Source organism: Lepus europaeus, chromosome 11, assembly GCF_033115175.1.
Source record: "Lepus europaeus isolate LE1 chromosome 11, mLepTim1.pri, whole genome shotgun sequence".
Taxonomy (NCBI): Eukaryota; Metazoa; Chordata; class Mammalia; order Lagomorpha; family Leporidae; genus Lepus; species Lepus europaeus.
The window spans coordinates 115,315,977-115,341,446 of record NC_084837.1 but is presented as its reverse complement, the minus strand read 5'-3'; the positions used below and the strand labels follow the sequence as shown (position 1 = coordinate 115,341,446).

Genomic DNA, 25,470 nt, shown 5'->3' with positions numbered 1-25,470 from the left:
TCTCTCTGACTCTGCCTTTCAAGTAGATGAAAATAAATACACATTTTTAAAAAAGCCATCTCTTAACAACATATAGTAAAGGATACAAATCAAAATAACTGGTTAGGGGCAAGCATTGTGGCTCACCAGGTTAAGCCACCGCCTGCGACACCAGCATCCCATATGAGCACTGGTTGAATTCCTGCTGCTCCACTCCCAATCCAGTTCTGTGAATGTGCCTAGCAAAGCGGCACAAGATGCTCGCAGTGCCTGTGCCCATGTCACCCACATGGGAGACCTGGATGGAGTTCCAGGCTCCTGGTTTCAGGATGGCCCAGAAGCCACTTGAGGAGAGAACCAGTGAATGGAAAGCATCTTTTTCTTTCTCCTCCTCTCTATCCCTCTCTTTAAGTTCTGCCTTTTAAATAAATAAATAAATCTATTGAAAAACAAAAGTGGTTAGTAAAGATGCACAAGAATATAGATATAGCTGGAATCCTAGATACACTATTAATCAACTTTACCACCATAGAGCAACTTGCTTCTTTGTGAAAGGTAATCATATTGACTACAACCAAGGGTTTTTAGAAGAATCAAACACAATAAGGATGTTATTGGAAAGGAAAAACATGGAGCACAGAAGGCAAGGCTTCCACCTGTGATGCCAGCGTCCCATATGGGCACCAGTCTGTGTTCCTCCTGCTCTATTTTCTATGCAGCTCCTTGCTGAGGCACCTAGGAAAGAAGAGGAAGATGGCCCAAGCACTTGGTTCCCAGCACTCACAAGAGAGACCAGAAGGAAGTTCCTGGCTCCTGGCTTCAACCTGGCCCAGTCCTGGCCACTGCAGCCATTTGGGGAGTGAATCAATGGATGGAAGATATTCATTCTTTGTCTCTGTCTCTCCCTCTCACTCCATAACTTTGCCTTTCAAATAAATAAGCAGATGTTTAAAAGTAAATAAATATGGGGCTGGCACTGTGGCTTAGCAGATAAAGCTGTCGCTGTAGCGCCAGCATCCCATATGAGCGCCAGCTCCAGTCTCACCTGCTCCACTTCCAATCCAGCTCTCTGCTATGGCCTGGGAAAGCAGTGGAAGATGGCCCAAGTCCTTGGGCCCCTGCACCCATGAGGGAAACCAGGAAGAAGCTCCTGGCTCCTGGGTTCGGATAGGCACAGCTTTGGCTATTGCAGCCATCTGGGGAGTGAACAGCAGACAGAAGACATATCTCCCTCCCTCCCTCTCTTCCTCCCTCCCCACCTCCCTCCTTCTCTCTCTCTCTCTCTCTCTCTCTCTCTCTCTCCTTCCCTCCCTCCCTCCCTCCTTCCTTCCTTCCCTCTCTCTCCTCTCTCTCGGCCTTTGCCTGTCAATCTGCCTTTGAAATAAACAAATAAATCTTTTTTAAAAAAAGTAAACAAACACATAAGTAGAATATTTTTAACTAGAGAATGTTGTGCAGCATGCAGAGGCCTCATAGTGCACCTGCAGAGAGTGAGGAATAAAGCCAGAAAGACGCTGTCTGAAAGAGTGATCACAAACTTACAAACGCACAGCGTGTGGAAGTAGGAATCTTCATGCTATAGAAATATCAGAACACAGTGAATTGTTTCAAGAGATTCTGCTTGACTGTTGCAGGCCTGCCTCACCAGAAAACATAGACACGCCTGCATTCCTATACAGGGAGCAGTGACCAAGGCTGGAGTACGGCTCAACTCCCTGTGCAGCACAGACATGCAGGGCTGTAAGACGACCGCTTGCTATAGCAATGACCATCGAAGCCCTACTTGACAGCTGCACCCTGCAATTCAAGGCTTGGTTCAGATAAACAAAGAATGGGAGAGACAAACTTTATACCCTGATGGTATTCACACCAGCTTTAAGGTACAATAATAGCAGACAACAGCCAATATATTACATCAGTATTCAATTCATTGTCAGAATTATCACTACTTGAAGATAGAAGACTGATATTTAGTGAATATCTTCTATGCATCAGTCACCATAAGGGTCACTTGATATGTATAACCTCATTAAATTCTCAAAACACAAAGAGGACATTATGTATACCTGTATAGGTATAAAAACAATTTCAGGGGTTAGAAAATGAGCTCATGACCAAAAACCCTGTAGGTAACAGGACTGGCCAACCCATTACTTTCTCCCATCCCACACTGCAGCTTAAAGGGAATTAAGTCACCATACAATGGGAAACAACAGGTTCCGTATAGAAAGCAATTTCCTCAGTATAGGTCCCCCTGAGACCTTTACAATATTCTATAAAATACAGCACCAACAGAATATTCCTATCTGCCTGCAATGCTACACATACAACTAAAAAAATTCATGAAGAAACAAAGCTTAATCTGTCCAGGAACATAGTAGGAGGAGCATCCCATGGAACACTAATTCTCCTGGGTGTACTGTGAATTCAGTGTCCACCTGCTTTCCACCCCTCACCTGGTGCAGAGTGAAAGATGGAAAGGGTGAGCTCTGCAGACTGGCAGAATGGCTACAACTCCTCTATTAAAATGTACCAGAGGGGCCACTGCCTAAGATGACAGCACCCCATATGAGCACTGGTTCAAATCCTGGCTACTCCATTTCTGATCCAGTTCCCTGCTAACGTGCCTGGAAAAGCAGTGGAAGATGGCTCAAGTACTTGGGCCCATGTTACCCAAAATATCAGAGACCCAAATGGAGTTCCTGGCTCCTACCTCTGGCCTTGTCAAGCTCCAGTCCGTGCAGCCATTTGGGAAATAAACCACTGCATAGAAGATCTTTCTTTCTCCTTCTAATACTGCCTTTCAAATAAATAAATAAATCTGGAAAAAAATTACTGGCATCAATTGAAATGCCCATTTATTTTCCAAAATTTCAATTCTGAAACAAAAAACCACTTGATTTATTATGAAAAGATAATGCAACTAAGCTTTGTTTTTTGTTTTTTGTTTTTTTTAATTTTTTTTTGAGTGGACAGTGACTGAGAGAGAGAAAGGTCTTCCTTCAGTTGGTTCACCCCAATGGCCGCTGCAGCCAGTGCACCACGCTGATCTGAACCCAGGAGCCAGGTGCTTCTCCTGGTCTCCCATGGGGTGCAGGGCCCAAGCACTTGGGCCATCCTCCACTGCATTCCCAGGCCACAGCAGAGAGCTGGCCAGGAAGAAGAGCAACCAGGACAGAATCCGGCGCCCTGACCAGGACTAGAACCTGGTGTGCCGGAGCCGCAGGTGGAGGATTAGCCTATTGAGCCGCGGCACCAGCCTAAACTTTGTTTTAAAGGAAAAACATACACATACCCGATTCCTACTAAACTCAGATAGGCTAGATTTACAATTAGTGGAGTTTATAATCACAGGCAGTGGAAATTAAAAACACAGTTAAAGCAGGAATGAATGAAGACATAATGTTTCCAGAAACATTATCTAATGATTAATTCAGTAGTTAATGACTAAGTATAGGTATATGTGTGTATTCAGCCTTCTACATCTGCCCTTCCCTGAATGCTAAAGGAAAAATTTGTTTTTGTTTTTTGGTTTTCTTTAAGATTTATTCATTTATTTGAAAGCAGAGTTATATACAGAGAGGAGGAGAGAGAGGGGGGAGGGAGGAGAGGGAGGGGAGGAGGGAGGGAGGAAGGGAAGGAGGGAGGGAAGGAGGGAGGGAGGGAGGGAGAGCAATAGCTGGAGCTCATCCAAGGCTAGGAGCCAGGAGCTTCTTCTAGGTCTCCCACTTGGGCCATCATCCCCTGGTCCCCAAAGCACATTAGCAGGGAGCTGGATTAGAAGTGGAGCAGCCAGGACTTGAACCAGTGGCCATATGGGATGACAGCATGACATGAGGAGGCTTAACCTGCTATAAAACAATGCCAGCCCCAGTGTGTTTTTTTCTTTTAAGATTTATTTATTTGTTTGAAAGGCAGAGTTACATAAAAAGAGAGGCAAAGTTAGAGATCCTCCATCTGCTGGTTCACTTCCCAGATGGCTCCAATAGGCTGAAACCAGGAGCCAGGAGCTTCTCCCAGGTCTGCCACATTGGTGCAGGGGCCCAAGTAGTTGGGCCATCATCCTCCGCTTCCCCAGGCACATTAGCTGGGAATTGGATCAGAAGTGGAACAGCCAGGACTGGAACCAGCACTCTGATGTGAGACACTGGCATAACAAGTGGCAGCTAAAACCCCTGAGCACAACACTGTCCCCAAGTGGATTGGTTTTTAGTCCACAAACCACACACATACAAACCAAAAAAAAAAATTAAACACTGCTTTATCTTCTTTTCTAGAAGTCTTTGTATTTCAGTGATTTTCATTCTAAGTCATAAGAGAGACACAAATGAGCAGCGTGAGGGCCCACTGACAGGAACACAGAATATTTAAGTTCTTGTACTGACCGGCTCAGAGTCATAGCAATAATCATCCCAGCTCTGTCTGAGGGGTTTCTTTGTTATCTGAAAGTAAGGCAGATTAGTTAGGTGAGGTAATGGTTATTAAAATTCAGTTAGCACAGCTGTTAGGCAAAAAAATGTTATCAAGCACAGCAACATAAAACAAGAAACAACAGTTAACACTCAGATTCTTTTTTAAAAATATTTAGTTAGTTAGTTAGAGAGAGAGAAAGGAAGTCAGATGGAAAGAGAGAGAGAGAGAGAGAGAGAGAGAGAGAGAGAGAGAGAGAGAGGTCTTTCATCTGCTGGTTCACTCCCCAAATGACTGCAATGGCCGGAGCTGGGCCAATCCAAAGTCAGGAGCCAGGAACTTCTTCCAGGTCTCTCATGTGGGTACAAGTGCCCAAGGACTTGGGCCATCTTCCACTGCTTTCCCAGGCACGTTAGCAGGGAGCTGAGTCAGAAGAGGAGCAGCCAGGACTGGAACCGGTACCCACATGGGATGCCAGCATCACAGACAGCAGCTTAACCTATTGCATGACAGCCCCTGACCCAACATTCAGACTCTGCCCAACCCATACACCCCAGTTTCAGTACACAACTGGCACTTGTATAAATGGAAAATCCATATCCTATGAATGCTAATATTGGGACAAGACTATATTATATCTACTAATTACAAAAATATCCAGACAACCAAACTCCAAATTTCTCTACTATTACCAACTATCAGTTGATTTTTGGGTGATATTACTTCATAAAAAAAGAAAAAGAAAAAGAAAATATCAGGGACCAGCACTGTGGCACAGTGGGTTAAACTGCTGCTTGTGACCATGGCGCCCCATACAGACACAGTTGTTCAAGTCCTAGCTGATCTGTTTTCCATTCAGTTTCCTGCTAATGCTCCTGGGAAAGCAGTGAAGGACGGCTCAAGTGCTCGGGCTCCAGGAACACATGTGGGAGACCCAGATGGAGTTCCTGGCTCCTGGCTTCACCCGGCACAGCCCTGGCAGTTGAGGCCTTCTAAGGAGTGAACCAATAGATGGAAGATATGTCTCTCTCTCTCTGTCTCTCCCACTCTTTTCCCCGTTTCTCTGTCATTCTGCCTTTCAAATAAATATTTTAATCATCTAAATATAATGCAAGTAGTTTAAATGGGAGTGAAAATTCATAAGCTGAATTAATTTTTTTAATCTACTAAATTCTGTACAGTAAAAATTTACAGAAAGTGTAAATATGAATAACTAAAATTCTTGATACACAACAGTATTTCAACACATTTGTGAAAAATGGAATTAAAAGAAAAGCTTATTTTGGTGCAAAAAAAATTTAAATCCATGCATCATTTTTTCATAATATTTTTTCGTTAACCTGAAGACTCCTCATAGGCATGGATTTCTAAATTTTCATAGGGGATAGTGCTGTGACAAAGCAGGTAAAGCTACCTATAGGCAACAGTTCAAGTCCCAGCTGCTCCACATCCAATCCAGTTCTCCGCTAGTAAGCCTGGGATAGCAGTGGAAGATGGCCCAAGTATCTGGGCTCCCAGTACCCATGTCAGACACCTGGAAGAAGCTCCTGGCTTCGATCTAGCCCAGCTCCAGCCACTGGAGCCATTTGGGGAGTAAACCAGCAGATGGAAGATCTCTCTCTCGATCTCTCTCTCTCTCTGACCTTCAAATAAATGAATATATCTTTAAAAATAATAAGTACATACTCTTGCTCCAAAATAAACTTTTCTTTTCATTCCATTTTCAATGAACTTTTTGAAGTACTATCACTAATACAAAGGCAGGTTACTTTATATTAATAGAGTCAAAATTAAAAAATAAATAGCAGGCCAATGTGGCATAGTAGGTTAAACCTGTGCCTGTGATGCCGGCATCCCATGTGAGCACCATTTTGTGTCCCAGCTACTCCATTTCCAATCCAGCTCCAGGCTAATGGCCTAAGAGAGCAGTGGATGGTGGCCCAAGGGCCTGGGCCTCTTGACACACATAAGAGAGACCTGGAAGAAGCTCCTGACTTCAGCCTGGCCCAGCAAGGCCACTGCTGCCATTTGGGAAGTGAATCAGCAGGTAAGTGATTTCTCTCTCTCTCTCTATCTCTCTCTGTGTAACTCTGCCTTCCAAATAAATAAATAAATGGTTTTTAAAAAGGAAAGAAAGAAATAGCACACTATGTATCTTGGAAAAAAAGCCTAAGAACTTTTAAAACCCTAAATATACACTCAAATCTTTGAGTCATCAAAGTGTCAATTAATTACAAAATCTCTGTAAGGATTTCCAGACATTACATCTTACTTCAAACAATTTTTAAAAAGGAGATAGATCTATTATTTAAGCAGTACCTCATACCAGTTCCACTACTATTGACTTCACAATTCTTGTGAATATGGCTAACAATAAAACTAGACATCACTTCATGACAAGTTGTGAATTACTCCTGACTGTAGAAGCTCAGGAGTAAATGCTGCGTTCTGAAGAAAGACCCAAGTTTTCTGAGCCATTTGCCATTGATGAACTTCATGCTGCACATTCGAGAGGACTGTTAATTATATTACATAGTCAGGCTCTTGGTCAACATAATATCAGGCAGAGGTGTGCGTCCCAGACTTCAAAACATGCAAAACAAGCTTCCACGTTCTCCCTTACAGAGAAAAGCACTAATCAGTAACATCTGTCACCCTAGGAGTGTGGAAGGCAAATCACTCCGGAAAGCATAAATCATTTTTCTAACACTGAAGTCTGAATAAACAGTTAATAATTTTCTTAAAGAAAATTACAAAATACAAAAAACAAAATGTATATAAACTAGTATTTTGATACGATCATGGTGATACTAATTTTTATATTTGAAAGTTGTACCACAGAAATTTTTAGACTGCATGTATGAAAGTGCTAGTGAATACCTATCACTAGATATGGGAAACGAAGTACTAGTAAAAAAGATAAAGTTGAACAGTGCCCTACATTTCAGAATGCCATGAACTCCCTTCTCACCTGATTGAGATAGTGATATTCTTCTGGCTGTTTAAGGTGGAATGCTAACCTCTCTTCTTCACTTGCGCCTGCCAGGAGGTAATAGAATACATGGTAGTTCCTGTTGGAAATGAAAGATAACTTTATAATAAGCATGAATTATGGTTATCATTTAACAGTAAAATGCATCAGCTTTGTTTCATTTTCTTAAGAAAAACATGGTAAGTTCAGTAAGTATTCCTACAAAAAAAAAAAATGACCTTTTTTAGATGTGGAACACACAGAATAGGATAAAGTCAACAAAACAGCAATGTTAGGACCTCTGAAAAACCTCTCAACCATAGCACCAAGGGAAACCTGGCAAATTTACCAAAAGTAACTTTTTTTAAAATTGTAGAAATCAGCCAAAAGCTTGCAGTCATCCAAACAGTATAAGTTTATTCAAGAAAAACCGCTGGGGCCGGTGCTGTGGCATAGCAAGAAAAGGTACCGCCTGCAGTGCTGGCATCCCATGTGGATGCCAGTTCGAGTCCCGGCTGCTTCACTTCCGACCCAGTTCTCTGCTATAGCCTGGGGAAGCAGTGGAAGATGGCCCAAGTCCTTGGACCCCTGCACCCGTGGAGAGACCAGGAAGAAGCTCCCGGCCCAGGCTTCAGATCGGCCCAGCTCTGTCCATTGAGGTCATTTGGGGAGTGAACCAGTGGATAGAAGATCTCCTTCTCTCCCTCTACCTCTGCATCTCCAATAAATAAATAAATATTAAAAAAAAAAAAAGAAGAAAAAGAAAAACTACTCTATGCCCTGCTCACCAACTCCACAGGTGCCTTCGACACCAATGGCCTACAATGGTGGACATCAGAAAACGGGCAGCCACCAGAAGGGGCAGAACAGGCTGAGAGATTGTTCAGAGCCTCAGTCCGTAAGACGTCCCATTACCTCACTGTCCGCTGCCCCCCTGAAAGAAACTATATTTAAGACTGACTTTACGTGACCTGATTCAAAGTTCCCATGATGCAAAAATATTCCACAGATACATCTGTAGCGCACTCCAGCTGTCTGAAGCAGTGGGTAGAAGTCAAGGCAAGTCACAAGCTAATCAAAAAGCTTAAAAGCTTTAAAAAGCTTGTATATTGAACTCTTTACTTAGTGTAGGACTTATCTTACATGTATAAAGTTAGTTGAAAATAAATCTTAGTAAAAAATAAGAATAGGAATAGAAGAGGGAAGAAGAAGAAGGATGGGAGTGCAGGTGGGAGGCAGGATAGGGTGGGAGGAATCACTACGTTCCTAAATTTGTGTTTATGAAATGCATGAAGTTTGTATGCCTTAAATAGAATTTTTTAAAAATTTAACTGACAAAAAATTTAAAAATTTAAAAAAACAAATAAATTAATTAAAAAAAAAAAAAGGCACAGTCCAATATACACAGGGTCCCATGACAAAGTCTGGGGAATCTTACTGTTTCTAAGTACTTACAGAAATCTCTGTGCAACTGTCATCTGACAACTAAGTTAAACAAGCAGATATTTGACTGCCCACACTCAAAAAAGTATAGAAGTTTTTGCAAAATTAGTTCAGGAAGTCAGAAAACAACCAAACAGCAGGGAAAACAGTAACTACAAGCCCTGGGAGGATGAGAACCCTTCTCTATGGTTATCACATCATGTTATTTTAAATATTCAAATTATCAACAACAAAAGTAAAAGTTACAGGCATGCAAGGAAAACAGAAAATACGGCCCATAGCAAGGAGAAACACAATCACAGTAACTGTCTCTGAGAAACCCAAATTAGATTTACTAGACAAGGTTTAAATCAGCTAATTAAATATGACCAGACAACTAGTTAAGAATCATCTTTATTTAGTAAGCTAAAGAAAAGTATGAGAATTAGGTCACATCAAACAGTAACTATTACTAAGTATACAGAAGCTGTAAGAAAATGAGAAGAAATTCTGAAGTTGTGGCCCATTGGGCTAAGATGTCACTTGGGATACCCACATGCCATCTGAGTACCAGCTCCAGCTCCAGCTACTTCACTACCAATCTGGCTCCCTGTTGCACTTGGATAGGCAGCAGGTAATGGTCCACGTGTTTGGGAGACCAAGATGGAGTTCCTGGCTCCTGGCTTCACCCTAGCCCAATCCCAGCTGGCCAGCTGTTGCAGCCACTTGAGCAGTGAACCAGCAAGTGGAATCAATCTCGCTCACTCCCTCTGTGTGTGTACGTATGTATGTATGTGTGTGCTTCTCTTTAAAAAAATCATTTTTTTGTATAAAAGATTTGAAATGAAACAGCAGATCTGAGTAGGCAATGAACCTGAAATAAGAATCCACGGAACTTGAGGACAAGTCAACTGAAACCACCCAGCCTAAGGAACACGAAGAAAAACCAGTGAGGAAAAATGGACAGAGTCACAGAGACCCGAATATACATAATGAGTGTCAGAAGGAGAGGAAAGAATGAGAAAGAAAAAAAAATTTTTTTTTTTTTTTAGAGGCAGAGTGGACAGTGAGAGAGAGAGACAGAGAGAAAGGTCTTCCTTTTTGCCGCTGGTTCACCCTCCAATGATCGCTGCGGCCGGCGCATCGCGCTGATCTGAAGTCAGGAGCCAGGTGCTTCTCCTGGTCTCCCATGGGGTGCAGGGCCCAAGCCCTTGGGCCATACTCCACTGCCTTCCCGGGCCATAGCAGAGAGCTGGCCTGGAAGAGGGGCAACCAGGATAGAATCCGGCGCCCCAACTGGGACTAGAACCTGGTGTGCTGGTGCCGCAAGGTGGAGGATTAGCCTGTTAAGCCACGGCGCCAGCCAGAAAAAATATTTTAAACATAGTTGCCAAAAACTCCCCCAAAGCTGGTGGAACACACCTGCATATCCAAGACACTGAACAAACTCCAAGAAGGGTAACAAACTTCCAAACAACTATTCCAACTACTTTGAAATTAGAAAACTAACAGTCTTCCCAAATCTATAAATACATGGAAATGAAACAACATACTAGTAAATAACCAATGAGCTAAAGACGAAATCACAAGAGAATTACAAAACACTCTGGAGATGTACAAAAACAAAAATAGAAGGTCAGGGCCTAGCACGCCAGTTCTAGTCCCGGCTGCTTTTCTTCCAATCCAGCTCCCTGCTATCGCCTAGGAAAGCAGTGGAAGATGGCCCAAGTCCTTGGGTCCCTGTACCCATGTGGGAGACCTGGAATAAGCTCCTGGCTATGGATTGGCACAACTCCAGCCATTGCAGCCATCTGGGGAGTGAACCAGCAGAAGGAAGACCTCTCTCTCTCCACCTCTCCTTATTTCTCTGTATAACTCTGCCTTTCAAATAAATAAATAAATATTTTTTTTAAAAAATCGAAGGTCACCCCTCTGTACCTGCTGGAGACTGGTTCTAGGGAAACCACCCCATACCATCACTAGTAGTAGAATCTGCTCTTCTCTTCTGTAAAATGGCATATAATTTTGCACATTACCTATGCACATCCTTTAACTTATTTCTAGGTTCCCTCTAACACTTGGCACAACGTAAATACCATGTAAACAGTTACTGACAAGGAGGAAAAATCTACACATGTTCAGTACAAATGTAATTTTTTCTTCCCAAACACTTTCAACTGCCGATTGGCTGCTGAATCCACGGATGCAGAACCCACGGACACAGGGGGCCAGCTATATGTCAAAACATGGAAACAGCTGAAGCAGTGCTTAGAGGAACTTTTATTCATAAACTTGTATTTGAAAAGAAATCTGGAAACTAACCACTTACCTTAAATAACTTTCTGGCAATAAATTAGATAATCTAGATAAAATGGACAAATCTGACTAATGAAGAAATTCAAAGTCTGAACAGATCTGTGACCATCACAGTTGGCATTAGTAATCAAAACACTTGACACAAATAAACACCCAGAATAAAGTGGCTTTGCCACTGAGTTCTACCAAACATTTAAAAACAATTAACTCAACCCTGTACAAATTTTTCCAAAAATGTATAGGGAGAAAGAATGTACATCTCATCCTATGACTCAATAAAGAATGACCTAGATAACAAAACAAGACAAATACATCACAAAAAAAAAAAAAAAACCCTTACAGTAATATTTGAGTACAGAGAGAAAAATCCTCAATTAAATACTGGCAAACCAAATCCCACATATAATAAGGATTATATGTACACACATTTGTAAATCAAGTCCATCAAAGTGACAGAAAATCAATTTGTAAACTGGATTTTCACCACCCATATATTGTCCAAAACTCAGAAAATAAGGCTTACTATCCCCACTACATCATTAAAATGTGTTAGAAAAAGTTACGGGCAGGCCAGCGCCGCGGCTCAATAGGCTAATCCTCTGCCTTGCGGCGCCAGCACACGGGGTTCTAGTCCTGGTCGGGGCGCTGGGTTCTGTCCCGGTTGCCCCTCTTCCAGGCCAGCTCTCTGCTGTGGCCCGGGAAGGCAGTGGAGGATGGCCCAAGTGCTTGGGCCCTGCACCCCATGGGAGACCAGGAGAAGCACCTGGCTCCTGGCTTCAGATCAGCGCGATGTGCCAGCTGCAACGCACCAGCCGCAGCGGCCATTGGAGGGTGAACCAATGGCAAAAGGAAAACCTTTCTCTCTGTCTCTCTCTCTCTGTCTAACTCTGCCTGTCAAAAAAAAAGAAGAAAAGAAAAAGAAAAAGTTACCAACACCCTCTGTTAGCTGCATGTGTAAGGCCTGCAAGTCTTAATGCAGGGAGTTTTTATTACGGAGCTTTTTTTAATTATTATAATTTATTTTTCTTAATTACAGAGCTTTTATTAGGATTTTAACATGTTTCATATAATCCTCTGAACTGCAGAATGGTCTTCATTCTGTGGGACAGGAAAAAAATTACCAAAGAAGCAGGTATCTAAAATGTGAACGCAGGTCTCTGTAACTTCAATCTCCAACTCAGCTTTATTATGTCTCACTACAGCATAAGGCACATCATACACCTCTCTGATACTTGGCGTCTTCATCTGAAGATACTACAAGGATCTTCTCTACAGTCCCATACACCTGGGTAATACAATGGAATTAAAACTTGTACTGGGGGCTGGCGCTGTGCCTGCAGTGCCAGCATCACATATGTGCACCGGCTATGGCCTGGGAAAGCAGCAGAAGATGGCCAAGTCCTTGGGCCGCTGCACCCATGTGGGAGACCAGGAAGGGGTTCCTGGCTCCTGTTTTCAGATCAGCACAGCTCCAGCTGTTGCGGCCAACTGGGGAGTGAACCAGCAGATGGAAGACCTCTCTCTTTCTCTCTGTTTCTCTGCCTTTCGAAAATTGAAATAAATCTTAAAAAAAAAAAAAAAAGTTTTCTTGCAAACTGTCCTCAAGTTAGACAAAGAACACCAAGAAACGGATGAAAGATCCAAGGCACGCTGCTCAGCAACAAGGGGCCACCTGAGTTCTGACAGTGGCACCCGTCTAAAACCGTGGCAATCTGCATCTTGGCAGCCTCTGAAAAAATGTTCTACCCACAAAAGAAACAGCAATGATAGATAAAGCAAAGTATGTTGCAAACCAAATTAAAAATCGTAAATTTTAAAAATATACAAAGAGCCGACATGTAAATCTGCATAACTGTATCTAATTATATGAATAAAAACATGTACCGTTCATTATGCTCTTGGTAAACGAGTCTGGACTTCTCCAGTAGGTATTTTTCAACATAGGCACTAGAAGAAAAATAAAATTGGCAGATATAAATAATAAAGTTTAGTATGAGACAGAAAAGTATTTATCTAGAGATGTTGCAAAAGCATAAAGAATACTAATCCTGATCATTTCAGTATGTTTATTATTGCTAATCTTATTGTGGATGTTGTCAGTCTTATTCATGCTAAATTCATGAAGTCACACATCTTTGTTTTCAATAAAGCAAAAAAGAAAGTCAGAAGTTCAAAACAGCACACAAGGCCTTCCATGTCATGGACCCTCCATTCTCCACAGGCCACACACCAGCACACATTCTCCCGACACGGCACCCTGGCATGACTTCTGAAACAATGCTCAAAGATACACGTTGTTTCTTTATATTCATTGCCAATAACATTCAAAGATACATGTTTTACCTTTATATATTCACTGGCATCACCAGATCCTGAAATTTACTCACTTTTAATTCACTGGTTTAGTCGACGAGCATTCATTTACTGGGCACCGTACTAAGACCAAGCAGTATGGAAAAGGATACACTGCCTGACCTCAAAGCCCTTGCACACTAGTGGAGGGAATCCCTAAGCCAGCAGTGACTGAGTGGGTAAGGCTTATCACAGAACTGTGACCAGAACATAGCGGAAGCACCGAGAGAGACCCCGAGATTCAATCCAAGAAGGAAACAGACGTGAGCAAGAACTCCCATGGATGCTGAATACACAGCACATAGCAAACATTCATTAAATATTACCTGGTAAGTAAGGGACTGACTAAAAGAGTCTGCAATCTGAAGGATTTACCAACGGTGGCAAGAAGAACTGCCTTCAGATAAAGAAGTGGAGGGGAATACAAATATCAACTTCAGGGAAAACAGTTCACTGTGGCTAGACAATGGGATGTGCAGGAGTAATCCGTTGAGAAAAGCTACTAATACACTATGGGCCTGAAAAATGGACAGCATCTTGACAGTGACAAGGAACCAAAACTACAACTGTATTTCTGGTATTTTATTCTCCTTACCCAGACTGTACCCTTCATGTCTTCAGTACCTCTTACCCAATCAGGAGCAAGCAGCTAGGATGTATCTGAAATCTAACAGCACAACGCTGCTCAATACAGATCACTGAACCCAGCCCTCTCTGAGGTCAGGGTCTGACTGCTGAGCCACACTCTTCCCAGCCCCTGGCCGCCACCGGCCCCAGCCAAGGCAGGCTGTTCTCCCAGGCACGCCCCTCCACCCAGACTGCAAGCTCCTGTTCTTCCCTCACTCCTCACTCCCCAGCTACCCCCACCCTGCCCAGTGGATTTCAGTCCTTCATTAAAATAAAGCTCCAGTGTGCCTTCTGGGCCATCCACTGCCACCACCATCACCAGTAATTAAAACTGTTAACTTCTTCTGAATTATCATAATCACCTTCAGTGTAAATGACCGAAACAGGCTCTCAACTGTCTAAAATGAGAGAAAGGGAACACACGTTAACTAATATGTTAAATTCTCACAACCATCCTGCATAGCAGGTAATATTGCCCCTATTTCACAAGTGTAAAAACTGATGCTCAGGGGGTAGGCACTGGGGCATAGTAGGTTAAGCAGCCACCTGCGGTGCTGGCATCCCACGCGGGCACTGGTTCAAGTCCCAGCTACAACACTTCCCACGCAGCTCCCTGCTGATGGCCTGGGAAAGAAGTAGAGGACGGCCCAAGTCTTGGAACCCTGTACCCACATGGGAGACCTGGAGGAAGCTCCTGGCTCCTGGCTCCTGGCTTCGGATCAGCCCAGTTCCAGCCATTGTGGCCATTTGGGGAGTGAACCAGCAGAAAAGAAAGCACTGGAGGATGGTCCAACTCCTTGGACCTTTGCACACACGCAGGAGATCCAAAAGTTCATGGCTCCTGGCTCCTGGCTTCAGCCTGGCCCAGCTCCAGTCACTGCAGCCATTTGGGCAGTGAAGCAGCAGATACAAGACCTCTTTCCCTGTATCTCTGTAACTCTGCCTTTCAAATAAATAAATAAGTCTTTTTTAAAAATTTAAAAGAGAAGTATATCAGTACAGAAAAAGAAAAAAGGGGTAGGTAAAGCAAATATGGCAAAATGTAATCATTATTGAATCTGACTGGAAGTTCTTACAATATTTACTCTATTTTATATATATTTGAGACAGTTTTTATAATAAAAACTTTTTTAAAACATTCACATATTAGAAAGCAGAATTAAAAGAAAATGGAGGGGCCAGTGCTGTGGCATAGTAGGTTAATCCTCCGCCTGTAGCGCCAGCATCCCATACGGGTGCCAGTTCTAATCCCAGCTGCTTTTCCTCGATCCAGCTCTCTGCTCTGGCCTGGGAAAGCAGTGGAAGATGGCCCAAGGAAATGGACAAAATGGCTGGGGCAGCTCCAGGTAAAAGCCAGGAGCCTAGACGTCCATCTGGGTCTCCCACGTAGATAGCTGGGGCCCAATCATTTGGGCCATCTTCCGCTGCTTTCCCAGGTACATTAGCAGGGAACTGGATCAGAAGTGGAGCAGCGGGGACATGAATCGGTGCTCGTATGGGATGATGGTGCTGCAGGTGGCAGCTAACCCCACTGTACCACAATGTTGGGCCCAGTAAAGCCTTTTTAGATTGTGTTTTGCAGTGCTAAAGATAACTACAAACATTAGAGCTTTATTCATAATTTGTCATCAACTAACCACTATGACTATGCTCCCTAGCCACTGAACACACCTCCTCAATACACAAAGTCTGTCATGATTCCACTCATTTGCTAGTGACGGTTTCTCAATTGATAACGTGATTTCCTACTTCTTCTGCTTGGAAATTTGCAAAACCCAACATAAAAGCCATCTCTTGATGTGAATTTCTCCAAACACATGCTTCAATATTTACATAGCTCATTTACTGTAATCATGTTATATGAATATTTGTCTTCCCAAAGAGACTGAGAACATGTATACATCTTAAATCCTTAACAGTTAAGACACTGTCTGGTACTCGAAATAAACTCTTTCAATTTTTGTTAATAAACTGATAAAATGAACACATTAAAAATGTTTAATATAGGGACAGGTGTTGTGACGCATAGGATTAAGTCACCACATGGGATACCCACACCCCACATCCTAATTCCAGATACTCTGCTTCTGACCCAGCTCCCTGCTAACACCCTGGAAAGTCGCAGAAGATGACTCAAGTACCCGACGCCCTGACACTGATGGAGTTCCTGGTTCCTAGCTTGAGTCTGACTGCTGTGGGCATTTGGGTAGTGATCCAGCCGATGGGAGATCTCTCTCTCAGCCTTTCAAATAAATAAATGAATAAATATTTTTATTATTTAATATTTTAATAAAAATTATTTTTAAAATATTTGGGTGTATACATATACATCTGTGGCCTTACTTAATAAAGAAAATTTTTGTTCAATGACATAAGAAAAGCTTAACAACTTTTTTAAAGATTTATTTATTTATTTGAAAGTCAGTTATATGGAGACAGAATGAGGTGGGGAGAGAGAGAGAGAGATATCTTCCATCTGCTGGTTCATTCCCCAATTGGCCTCAACCATCGGAGCCGAACTGATCCAAAGCCAGGAGTCAAGAGCATCCTCCGCTAAACCACAGTGCCAGCCCCGAAAAATTTTTAACATTTTTAGGTAGTCTTTTGCTTTTCTTTTTTTTAACAGGTTTTGGCTTAGGTAGTAGGGTGTAGGAATACAGTTCAGGTCAAAATTTTAAAATTTAAATGCAGGTGTAAAGTAGTAAGACTTAAGCATAATCAAACTGGCATTTAAAAAAATTACAGATGGGGGCCGGCACTGTAGTATAGTAGGCAAAGCCGTTCCCTGCAGTGCCAGTATGCTGCAGCCATTTAAGGAACGAACCAGTGGATGAAGATCTATGTCTTTGTCTCTTTCTCTGTCAAATAAATAAATAAATCTTAAGGAAAAAAAAAAAACTACAGATCAATATCAACTAATACAGTCAAAAAATCATGAGCTAAAAGTAGCAGGCAGAACACAACCAATTTTTTTTAAAGAATTATTTTATTTATTTGAAAGAGTTACAGGGAAACGGAGAAGGAAGGGGAGAGAGAGAGAGAGAGAGAGAGGGAGGGAGGGAGGGAGGGAGGGAGGGCGGGAGGTCTTCCATTTCACTGGCTCACGAAAGAGAGAGAGAGAGACAGACAGATAGACAGAGGTCTTCCACTTCACTGGCTCACTCCCCAGATGACCACAACAGGTAGAGCTGAGCTGATCCAAAGCCAGGAGCCAGGAGCTTCTTCCAGGTCTCCCACGCAGGTGCAGGGACCCAAAGACTTGGGCCATCTTCTACTGCTTTCCCATAGCAGAGAGGTGGATCAGAAGTGGAGCAGCCGGGCCGGCGCCGTGGCTCAACAGGCTAATCCTCCGCCTTGCGGCGCCGGCACACCGGGTTCTAGTCCCGGTTGGGGCACCAATCCTGTCCCAGTTGCCCCTCTTCCAGGCCAGCTCTCTGCTGTGGCTAGGGAGTGCAGTGGAGGATGGCCCAAGTCCTTGGGTCCTGCACCCCATGGGAGACCAGGATAAGCACCTGGCTCCTGCCATTGGAACAGCGCGGTGCGCCGGCCGCAGCGCGCTACCACGGCGGCCATTGGAGGGTGAACCAACGGCAAAAAAAAAAAAAAAAAAGGAAGACCTTTCTCTCTGTCTCTCTCTCTCTCACTGTCCACTCTGCCTGTCAAAAAAAAAAAAAAAAAGAAGTGGAGCAGCCGAGTCTTGAACCAGTGCCCATGTGGGATGTTGGCACTGCAGGCTGGGGCTTTAACCCACTGCACCACTGCACTGGCTACTCACAACCGATTTTAATAAGTATGTGTATTAGGCCAGTGCCGTAGCTCAATAGGCTAATCCTCCGCCTGCGGCGCCGGCACACCAGGTTCTAGTCTCGGTCAGGGCACCAGATTCTGTCCCGGTTGCTCCTCTTCCAGTCCAGCTCTCTGCTGTGGCCCAGGAGTACAGTGGAGGATGGCCCAAGTCATTGGGCCCTGTGCCCAAATGGGAGACCAGGAGAAGCACCTGGCTCCTGGCTTCGGATCAGCGCAGTGCACCAGCCACAGAGGCCATTGAGGGCTGAACCAACGGAAAAGGAAGACCTTTCTCTCTGTCCACTCTGCCTGATCAAAAAAAAAAAAAGAAAAAGTATGCGTATTATGTCTATCTAGGCGTATGCATGTTTGTACTGACCAGCTGAGGTTCTTTTTCAGAAATGCAAAATGGTTGAATCCTGGGAGAAGAAGAAACAATCACAACACTAACAAATACCTGGATGGAGCACATATTTATCTCCACAGACACCAGAGAGGCCTTTGATAAAACTCAATACCCTTGACTAACAAACACACTCATGCAAATGAAACCTGAGCATTTGCACTGCTGGTGAAGACCCTGGTTCAGATGCCCACATCCCTTACTGCGGCATCTGGGTTTAATACTTGGCTCCAGCTCTGGATCCCTCTTGCCAGTGCAGACCCTGGGAGGCAGTGGCGAAGGTTGAAGTGACCAGGATCCTGAAACCCATGCCTGGGTTGATTTACCAGCTCACAGCCTGAGCAAGGCCCAAAACCAACCATTCTGGCACTGTGGCGTGGTAGGCTAAGCCTCTGCCTGTGGCACTGGTATCCCATATGGGCACCAGTTCGTATCTCGGATGTTCCTCTTGTGATCCAGCTCTCTATGGCCTGGGAAAACAGTGGAAGATGTTCCAAGTCTTTGAGCCTCTGCACCTGCGCGAGGCTCTTGGCTACTGGTTTCAGATTGGCTCAGCTCTGCTCCACCCACTGCGGCCATTTGGGGAGTAAACCAGTGGATGGAAGACCTTGTTTCTCCTACTCTGTGTAACTCTACATCTCACGTATATAAATAAAATCGGAAAAAAAAAAACCACACACGCCAGTCATTACAGGCATTTTGGGAGTAAACCAGTGGATGGAGCTCTTTTTCTCTAATATCCCTATCTTTCTGTTTCTCCCTCTCTCTTAATCTCTTCTCTCTTAATCTCTCCTCTCTTTCTCTGTCTTCTCTGTCTCTCACTCTTAATAAAAAGGAAATAAAACATTTTTTAAATAAAATACAATTCCTAAGTTGTATGAGGTTTGTATTCCTTAAATAAAAAGTTTCTTTGGGAAAAAAATAAATAAGATGCTTAAATGGTTAACTTAATAGAAGATCCCAAAGCCAGTATTTTACTTAGCAGAGAATATTATCACAAGAAAATAAGACAAGATAGAAAATAGTAAGATGGGCTAGTGCTGTGGTGTAGTGGTTAAAGCCTCCACCTGCAGTGCCAGCTGCTCCACGTCCAATCCAGCTCTCTGCTCTGGCCTGGGAAAGCAGTGGAAGACAGTCCAAGTGCTTGGGCCCCTGCACCCACTGGAAGACCTAGAAGAAGCTCCTGGCTTCAGATCAGTGCTGCTCTGACCATTGAGGCCACCTGGGGAGTGAATCAGTAGATAGAAGACCTCTCTCTTTCTCTCTCTCCCTGCCTCTGCCTCTCTGTAATTCTGCCTTTCAAATAAAACAAATAAATCTTTTTAAAAAATAAATAAAACTTAATAAAAAAAGAAAATAATCAGAAGACAAAACTGAAAAAAACATAAAACTGTATGTTTTTTCAGATGTTTCTCATAGGAGAAACAATAAAAGAACTAACACAAACAACAAGATAATTTAGTAAGGATATAAAATATCAAAAATCTATAGCTTTAATATAAAACTAGAAAATATAAATATACTTATTATAAACAATGCATAATTAGAAAATATTATACAAGAAAATCATGTAATAAAAAGACATTAAAATAAAATACTTAATAAACTCAACAAGAAACACCAAAAATTAAGATATTCTAAAGGTGCCAATTTTTTCCAAATTACTATGCAAATTTAACATTAATCCAATAAGAGCAAAGCCAAGGAAAAATATGGAGCTAAGTGAAAGACTTATCTAAAAAAAAAAAAAAGTTACCTATAGTATATAATTCCAACCATGCAACAATCTGTAAAAGATAAAACTATGGAGATCATGAAAAGATTACTAGTTGTGGGGCCGGCACTGTGGCATAGCCAGTAAAACCACCACCTGCAGTGCCTGACATCCCATATGGGCGTCAGTTCAAGACCCAGTGTTCCACTGCCAATCTAGCTCTCTGCTGTGGCCTCGGAGAGCAGCAGAAGATGGCCCATGTCCTTGGGCCACTGCACCAATGTGGGAGACCTGGAAGAAGCTCCTGGCTTCTGGTCAGAGCAGCTCTGGCTGTTGCGACCAACTGGGGAATGAATCAGCAGATGGAAGACATCTCTCTCTCTCTCTCTCTCTCTGACTCTCCTTCTCTCTGTGTATCACTGACATTCAAATAAATAAGTAAATCTTTTAAAAAATCATTAAAAAATGATTACCAGTTAGTAGGGACACACAAGATTTTCAGGAAGTGAGATTATTCTGTGCTGACCTGTAACAGTGACTACAGGTCTTTAACATAAGTGTCAAAATCGTCAGGATGGACAACAGTGAGTGACCCTGGAGGCAAATCATGGGCTTTAGAGGTAATAAGAATGTATCAACAGTGGATTACCAACTAGAAGAAACAGATCACACTAATGCATGTTTGTTAACAGGAGACATTGAAAGGGGAGTATGCAGACACAAAGGCATGTATGGGACCCTGTGCAGTTACTACGTATGTTTGCTGAGAACCTAAAACCACTCTAAGAAACAAAGTCTACCAATTTCTTTAAAAAGCTATAAAGGATACTGCTGGCACAACCAGAGGTCTCTGACCATAGACTGAAAAATAAGAATTATTAATGTAAAAAAATAAAATTTCTTGAATATAGTAATAGTGATATGGCAAAGTAGAAAAATGTGGTTGTTTTGTGAACTACAGTAATGGGGTGGGTCAAACTATATATAGTTCAACTTATCTGAAAACAATTCAAACGAATGCATGCAAAACATAAAGAGCAAATTAATAACAATAAATCTAGGTTAAAGGTGTATGAGTATTACTTTTTTGAGTTTTGACTTTTTCAAAAGAAAGAATTTTAATGCAAATATCAATGTCACTATCCTCATTAAAGAGTCAATGAATAGCCCACAGTTTATAAAGGGGTAATAATAATCATAAAAACATAACACTACCATTAAGTAATGTACTTACCCGAGTACTGTGCCTGTTTCCTGGTAATTGACTTGAATAAACTTGCCAAAGCGACTTGAATTGTTATTATGAGCTGTCTTTGCATTTCCAAAGGCCTGTCAAAATAAACAACTGTAGTAAGTTTTATTTAAAAGATAAATCTACATTTTTTAACTGCTATTTAGGTCACTTCGAAGAGACATGATGCCAAAGAAAGTGGAAAGACAATCCACTCTAAATTCAGACTCGTAGTCTTTGTTCAGGTAAAATTAAAGAAATGAAATAACTGAATGCTCTTAAAGTTCAGATTTCTCTTTCTCATTTCAGGGCCAGTAAAACTTCCTAATACAGTTGCATTTTCTAAAAATCTTACCTCTTTAAAACAAACCATACTTACTACAAAAGAGTAACAATCACAAGCTCCCAAAATTGTTACCCAAGATAAGTGTACCATGAAAGGTAATACTGCCCAGCAATATGAACTAATGACACTAATATCAACACTGATTAATATAAACATTTTCTAAGCAGTAGAAACCAAAAACAGGCTACACATTATATAATCCATTTATATGAAAAAAACAAAAAGCAACAGTAACTGGAAGCAGATCAGAGGAATTCTAGGAATGGGCTGGGACGAAAAACTTTCTACAAAGAGGCACGGGTTGGGATTAGGGCGGTCTTGGAATAGCAAATAAAGCCACCTCCTGCAAAATCTGTATCCCGTATGGGTGCCAGCTGGAGTCCTGGCTGCTCCACTTCCAATTTAGCTCCCTGCTAATAATGGCTTGGGAAAAGAAGCAGAAGATGACTCAAGTGTTTGGGCCCCTGCCACCCATGTGGAAGACCAGGATGAAGCTCCTGGCTTCAGTCTGGCTCAGCCCTGGCAATAAATCTTTTAAACATACACACACACACACAGGGGCACAGGGGTACTGAAGATATGCTACGCCTTGATTGTTTCATGGTGGTGACATGGGCATCAAAACTTGCCAAGGGGCCAGTGCTGTGGCATAGTGGGTAAAGTCGCCACCTGTGACTCCTGTATCCCATATAGGCACCGGTTCGAGACCCCACTGCTCCACTTCTGATCCAGTTCCCTGAGAAAACATCACAAGATGGCCCAAGTGCTTGGGGCTCCCACACCCAGGTGGAAGACTCAGAATAAGCCCCTGGCTCCTGTTTCCTGGTTTCAGTCTGGCAGAGCCTTGGCTGTTACAGCCACTTGGGGAGTGAACCAGCAGATGGAAAGCATCTCTTTCTCTCTCTCTAATTCTGCCTTCCAAATAAATAAATAAATCTTTAAAAAAAAAAACTCATCAAGATATATTTTAAATGTATGCATTTTATTGTATGTTATAACAATAAAATTTATTAAATGTAAATGTAAAAAACAAGGCAGGCTAAACCATTCACCTCTTATTTGAAGAAACAAGGCTAGAAAACAGAGACGATTCACTGCAGGGCATGTCCACTAACTCTAAAAGAATAAGCCAGGTACTTAACATCTCCTAAATGCAAAGTCACATGTGTGCTAAAGTCTAACTGTGCAGAGCACGCACACGCACACACACACACACACACACACCACAGGTGAGAAGGTAAACTCACATCTCCCACAGTTCTCAAAGTGTGGTCAAGACCACAAGGAACAGCATCACCTGAAAATCTGTCAGAAACACAAGTTCTTATGTTCCTCAAGAACAACTGAATCAGAGTATCTGAGGAAAAGGTCTACACAACACCTTCCTATGTCTAATGTGAGCTCAAGTTTGAGAACCACTATTCTACTTAGTATGCACGCAATTACATTCCTGTGCAACTACATTCTCATATATATATATATATTTTTTTTTTTTTTTGGACAGGCAGAGTGGACAGTGAGAGAGAGAGAGAAAGGTCTTCCTTTGCCGTTGGTTCACCCTCCAATGGCCACCGCAGCCGGTGCACCGCGGCCGGCACACCGTGCTTATCCGAAGGCAGGAGCCAGGTACTTATCCTGGTCTCCCATGGGGTGCAGGGCCCAAGCATTTGGGCCATCCTCCACTGCACTCCCGGGCCACAGCAGAGAGCTGGCCTGGAAGAGGGGCAACCGGGACAGAATCTGGCGCCCCGACCGGGACTAGAGCCTGGTGTGCCGGCGCCGCTAGGCAGAGGATTAGCCTGTTGAGCCACGGCGCCGGCTCATCAGTATTAAGAATGAAATTATTGGGGCTGGCACTGTGGCACAACAGGTTAAAACCATGGCCTGCAGAGCTGGCATCCCATATGGGCTACAGTTCAAGTCCCAGCTGCTCCACTTCTGATCCAGCTCCCTGCTAATTCACCTAGGAAAGCAGCAGAGGATGGCCCAAGTGTTTGGGCTCCAGTACCCACATGGGAGACCCAGGATAATCTCCTGGCTCCAGGCTTCAGCCTAGACCAGCCCTGGCTGTTGCGGCCATCTGGAGAGTGAACCAGCAGATGGAAGACCTCTCTGTCTCCCTGTCTCTCTCCAACTGTGCCTTTCAAATAAATAATCTTTTTAAATAAATAAAATAATATTTTTAAAAAATAGTAAATTCATGAAAATCTCAAGAAACACCCCTCACAAAGCCTTGATTCCACTGTATTTAAGTAGTGATTGGAAGAGCCCAGGCTTTCAACCACCACCCAACCATCTGTGACTGTTATACAGAGTGTAGCCTTGGTGAGGCTTAAACAGCACAGTTAACTCCACTCTGCCTTTTCCCTCTCTACCACACGAAATTCTGAAAACTTAACACAGCAAAGAATCATAAAATGTTGCAATGTCAATTTCATCAAAGAAATACTCACTTAAATGTCAAATGCTTTGTATTTTAGCAAAATAAATACGTAAGCTTAGAGATAAGATATGGATATGTAATGAAATACTCCTATTTCCATACTGAAAGGTGGTATACAGCAGGCAAGAGTAACGACAGAGGTGCTCACCATACTGAACATACAAACTGTTTTATTTAAATCTCTTGAAAAGATCATTCAAAGTGAGGTCCATAGAAATGGCAGAGTAAGGAGCACTGAAGACTCCCCCAGTCATAGAACAAACAAGAACACTGACCAAAAAATTGTCAAAGTCAACAAATTAAGAATTCAAAATTAACCAAAAGCTTCTAACAATCCTTAGGCAGGGGCATTTAATCAAGAAAAACAGCTTGAGGCCGGCATGGTGGCACAGCAGGTTAAATGGTCATATGGGAGTGCAGTTCTAGTCCTGGCTCCTTCACTTCTGGATCCAGCTTCCTACAGATGCATCCTGGAAAGCAGCAGATGGTGGCCCGTTACTTGGGCACCTGCCACCCATGAGGCAGACCCCAGTGGAGTTCCAGGCTCTTGGCCTTGGCCTGGCCCAGACCAGCCTGTGGACAGGCATTTGGGAAGTGACCCAGCAGACAGAAGATTGATATCAACTAAAAGGAAAAATTCACTAGAGAGGCTCAAACTAAGACTGAGCAAGTAGAAGAATCAGCAATTGATCAAAAAGAAAATCCACAGGAAAATGAGAAAATAATCTGAGATGAATGAAAACAAAGACACACCATACAAAGTATGCACAGAACAGAGTAAGGAAAATCGCAGAACTCAATAGCTGCATGAGACTCTATTAGAAAGATTCCAAATAATAAACTAAACTGCCACTGTAAGAAAACAGAAAACACAAATGAAAAACAACCAGAATACAGAGGGGAAGTAAATAGACAAGAAAAACCAATAAAGAAAATAAAACCAAAACGCAGGGGAAATAAATAGACATAAAGAAAATTAATAAAATCAAAGTTGGTTCTTGGACAGTATCAGTAACACAGCAAACTTTTAGGAACAGAGACCAAACAAAATGAACAGAAGACTCAAATCATAAGTTTAGGGAAAAAATGTAACACATAATATTAAGACAAAAGAATGAAAACTATATAATCATTTTACATGCAGAAAAAGCATATAAAATCCTTTCATGATAGAAACTCAACTAGCTGTGAATCATACAGAACTTTCTCTACCTGATTAAAGACATCTTAACAACAAACTTAATAGTGAAAAAATGAAAGGTTTCCCTCTATAATAAAAAAGACCTGAATGTCTGCTGTCCCCAATTCCATTCAATTAATGTCCTTGAATTTCTAGTCAGGACAATTAGAAATAAAAAGAAAAAGGGAACCCAGGTCTTCTTTGTGGGTGACAGGGATTTAAGCACACGGTCCACCCTCCACTGCTTTCCCCGGCACATTAGTAGGGAGCTGGATCAGAGGTAGACCAGC

General features: G+C 42.5%; 1 protein-coding gene across 10 annotated transcripts in view; it reads right to left on the bottom strand.

Annotated features, from left to right (window-relative positions):
• The window catches only part of MYO9A (myosin IXA), a 278,674-nt gene that overhangs the window by 207,050 nt on the left and 46,154 nt on the right, over positions 1-25,470 (bottom strand). For 9 of the 10 annotated variants that reach the window (XM_062206520.1, XM_062206521.1, XM_062206519.1 and 6 more), the window contains exons 3-6: positions 21,215-21,309; positions 12,983-13,045; positions 7,361-7,460; positions 4,365-4,421 (exon numbers count right to left, since the gene is read on the bottom strand). In XM_062206520.1, coding sequence (XP_062062504.1) covers positions 4,365-4,421; positions 7,361-7,460; positions 12,983-13,045; positions 21,215-21,309 — 315 coding nt within the window. The remainder of the gene's footprint in view (positions 1-4,364; positions 4,422-7,360; positions 7,461-12,982; positions 13,046-21,214; positions 21,310-25,470) is intronic. The other variant, XM_062206524.1, reaches the window with a different exon arrangement.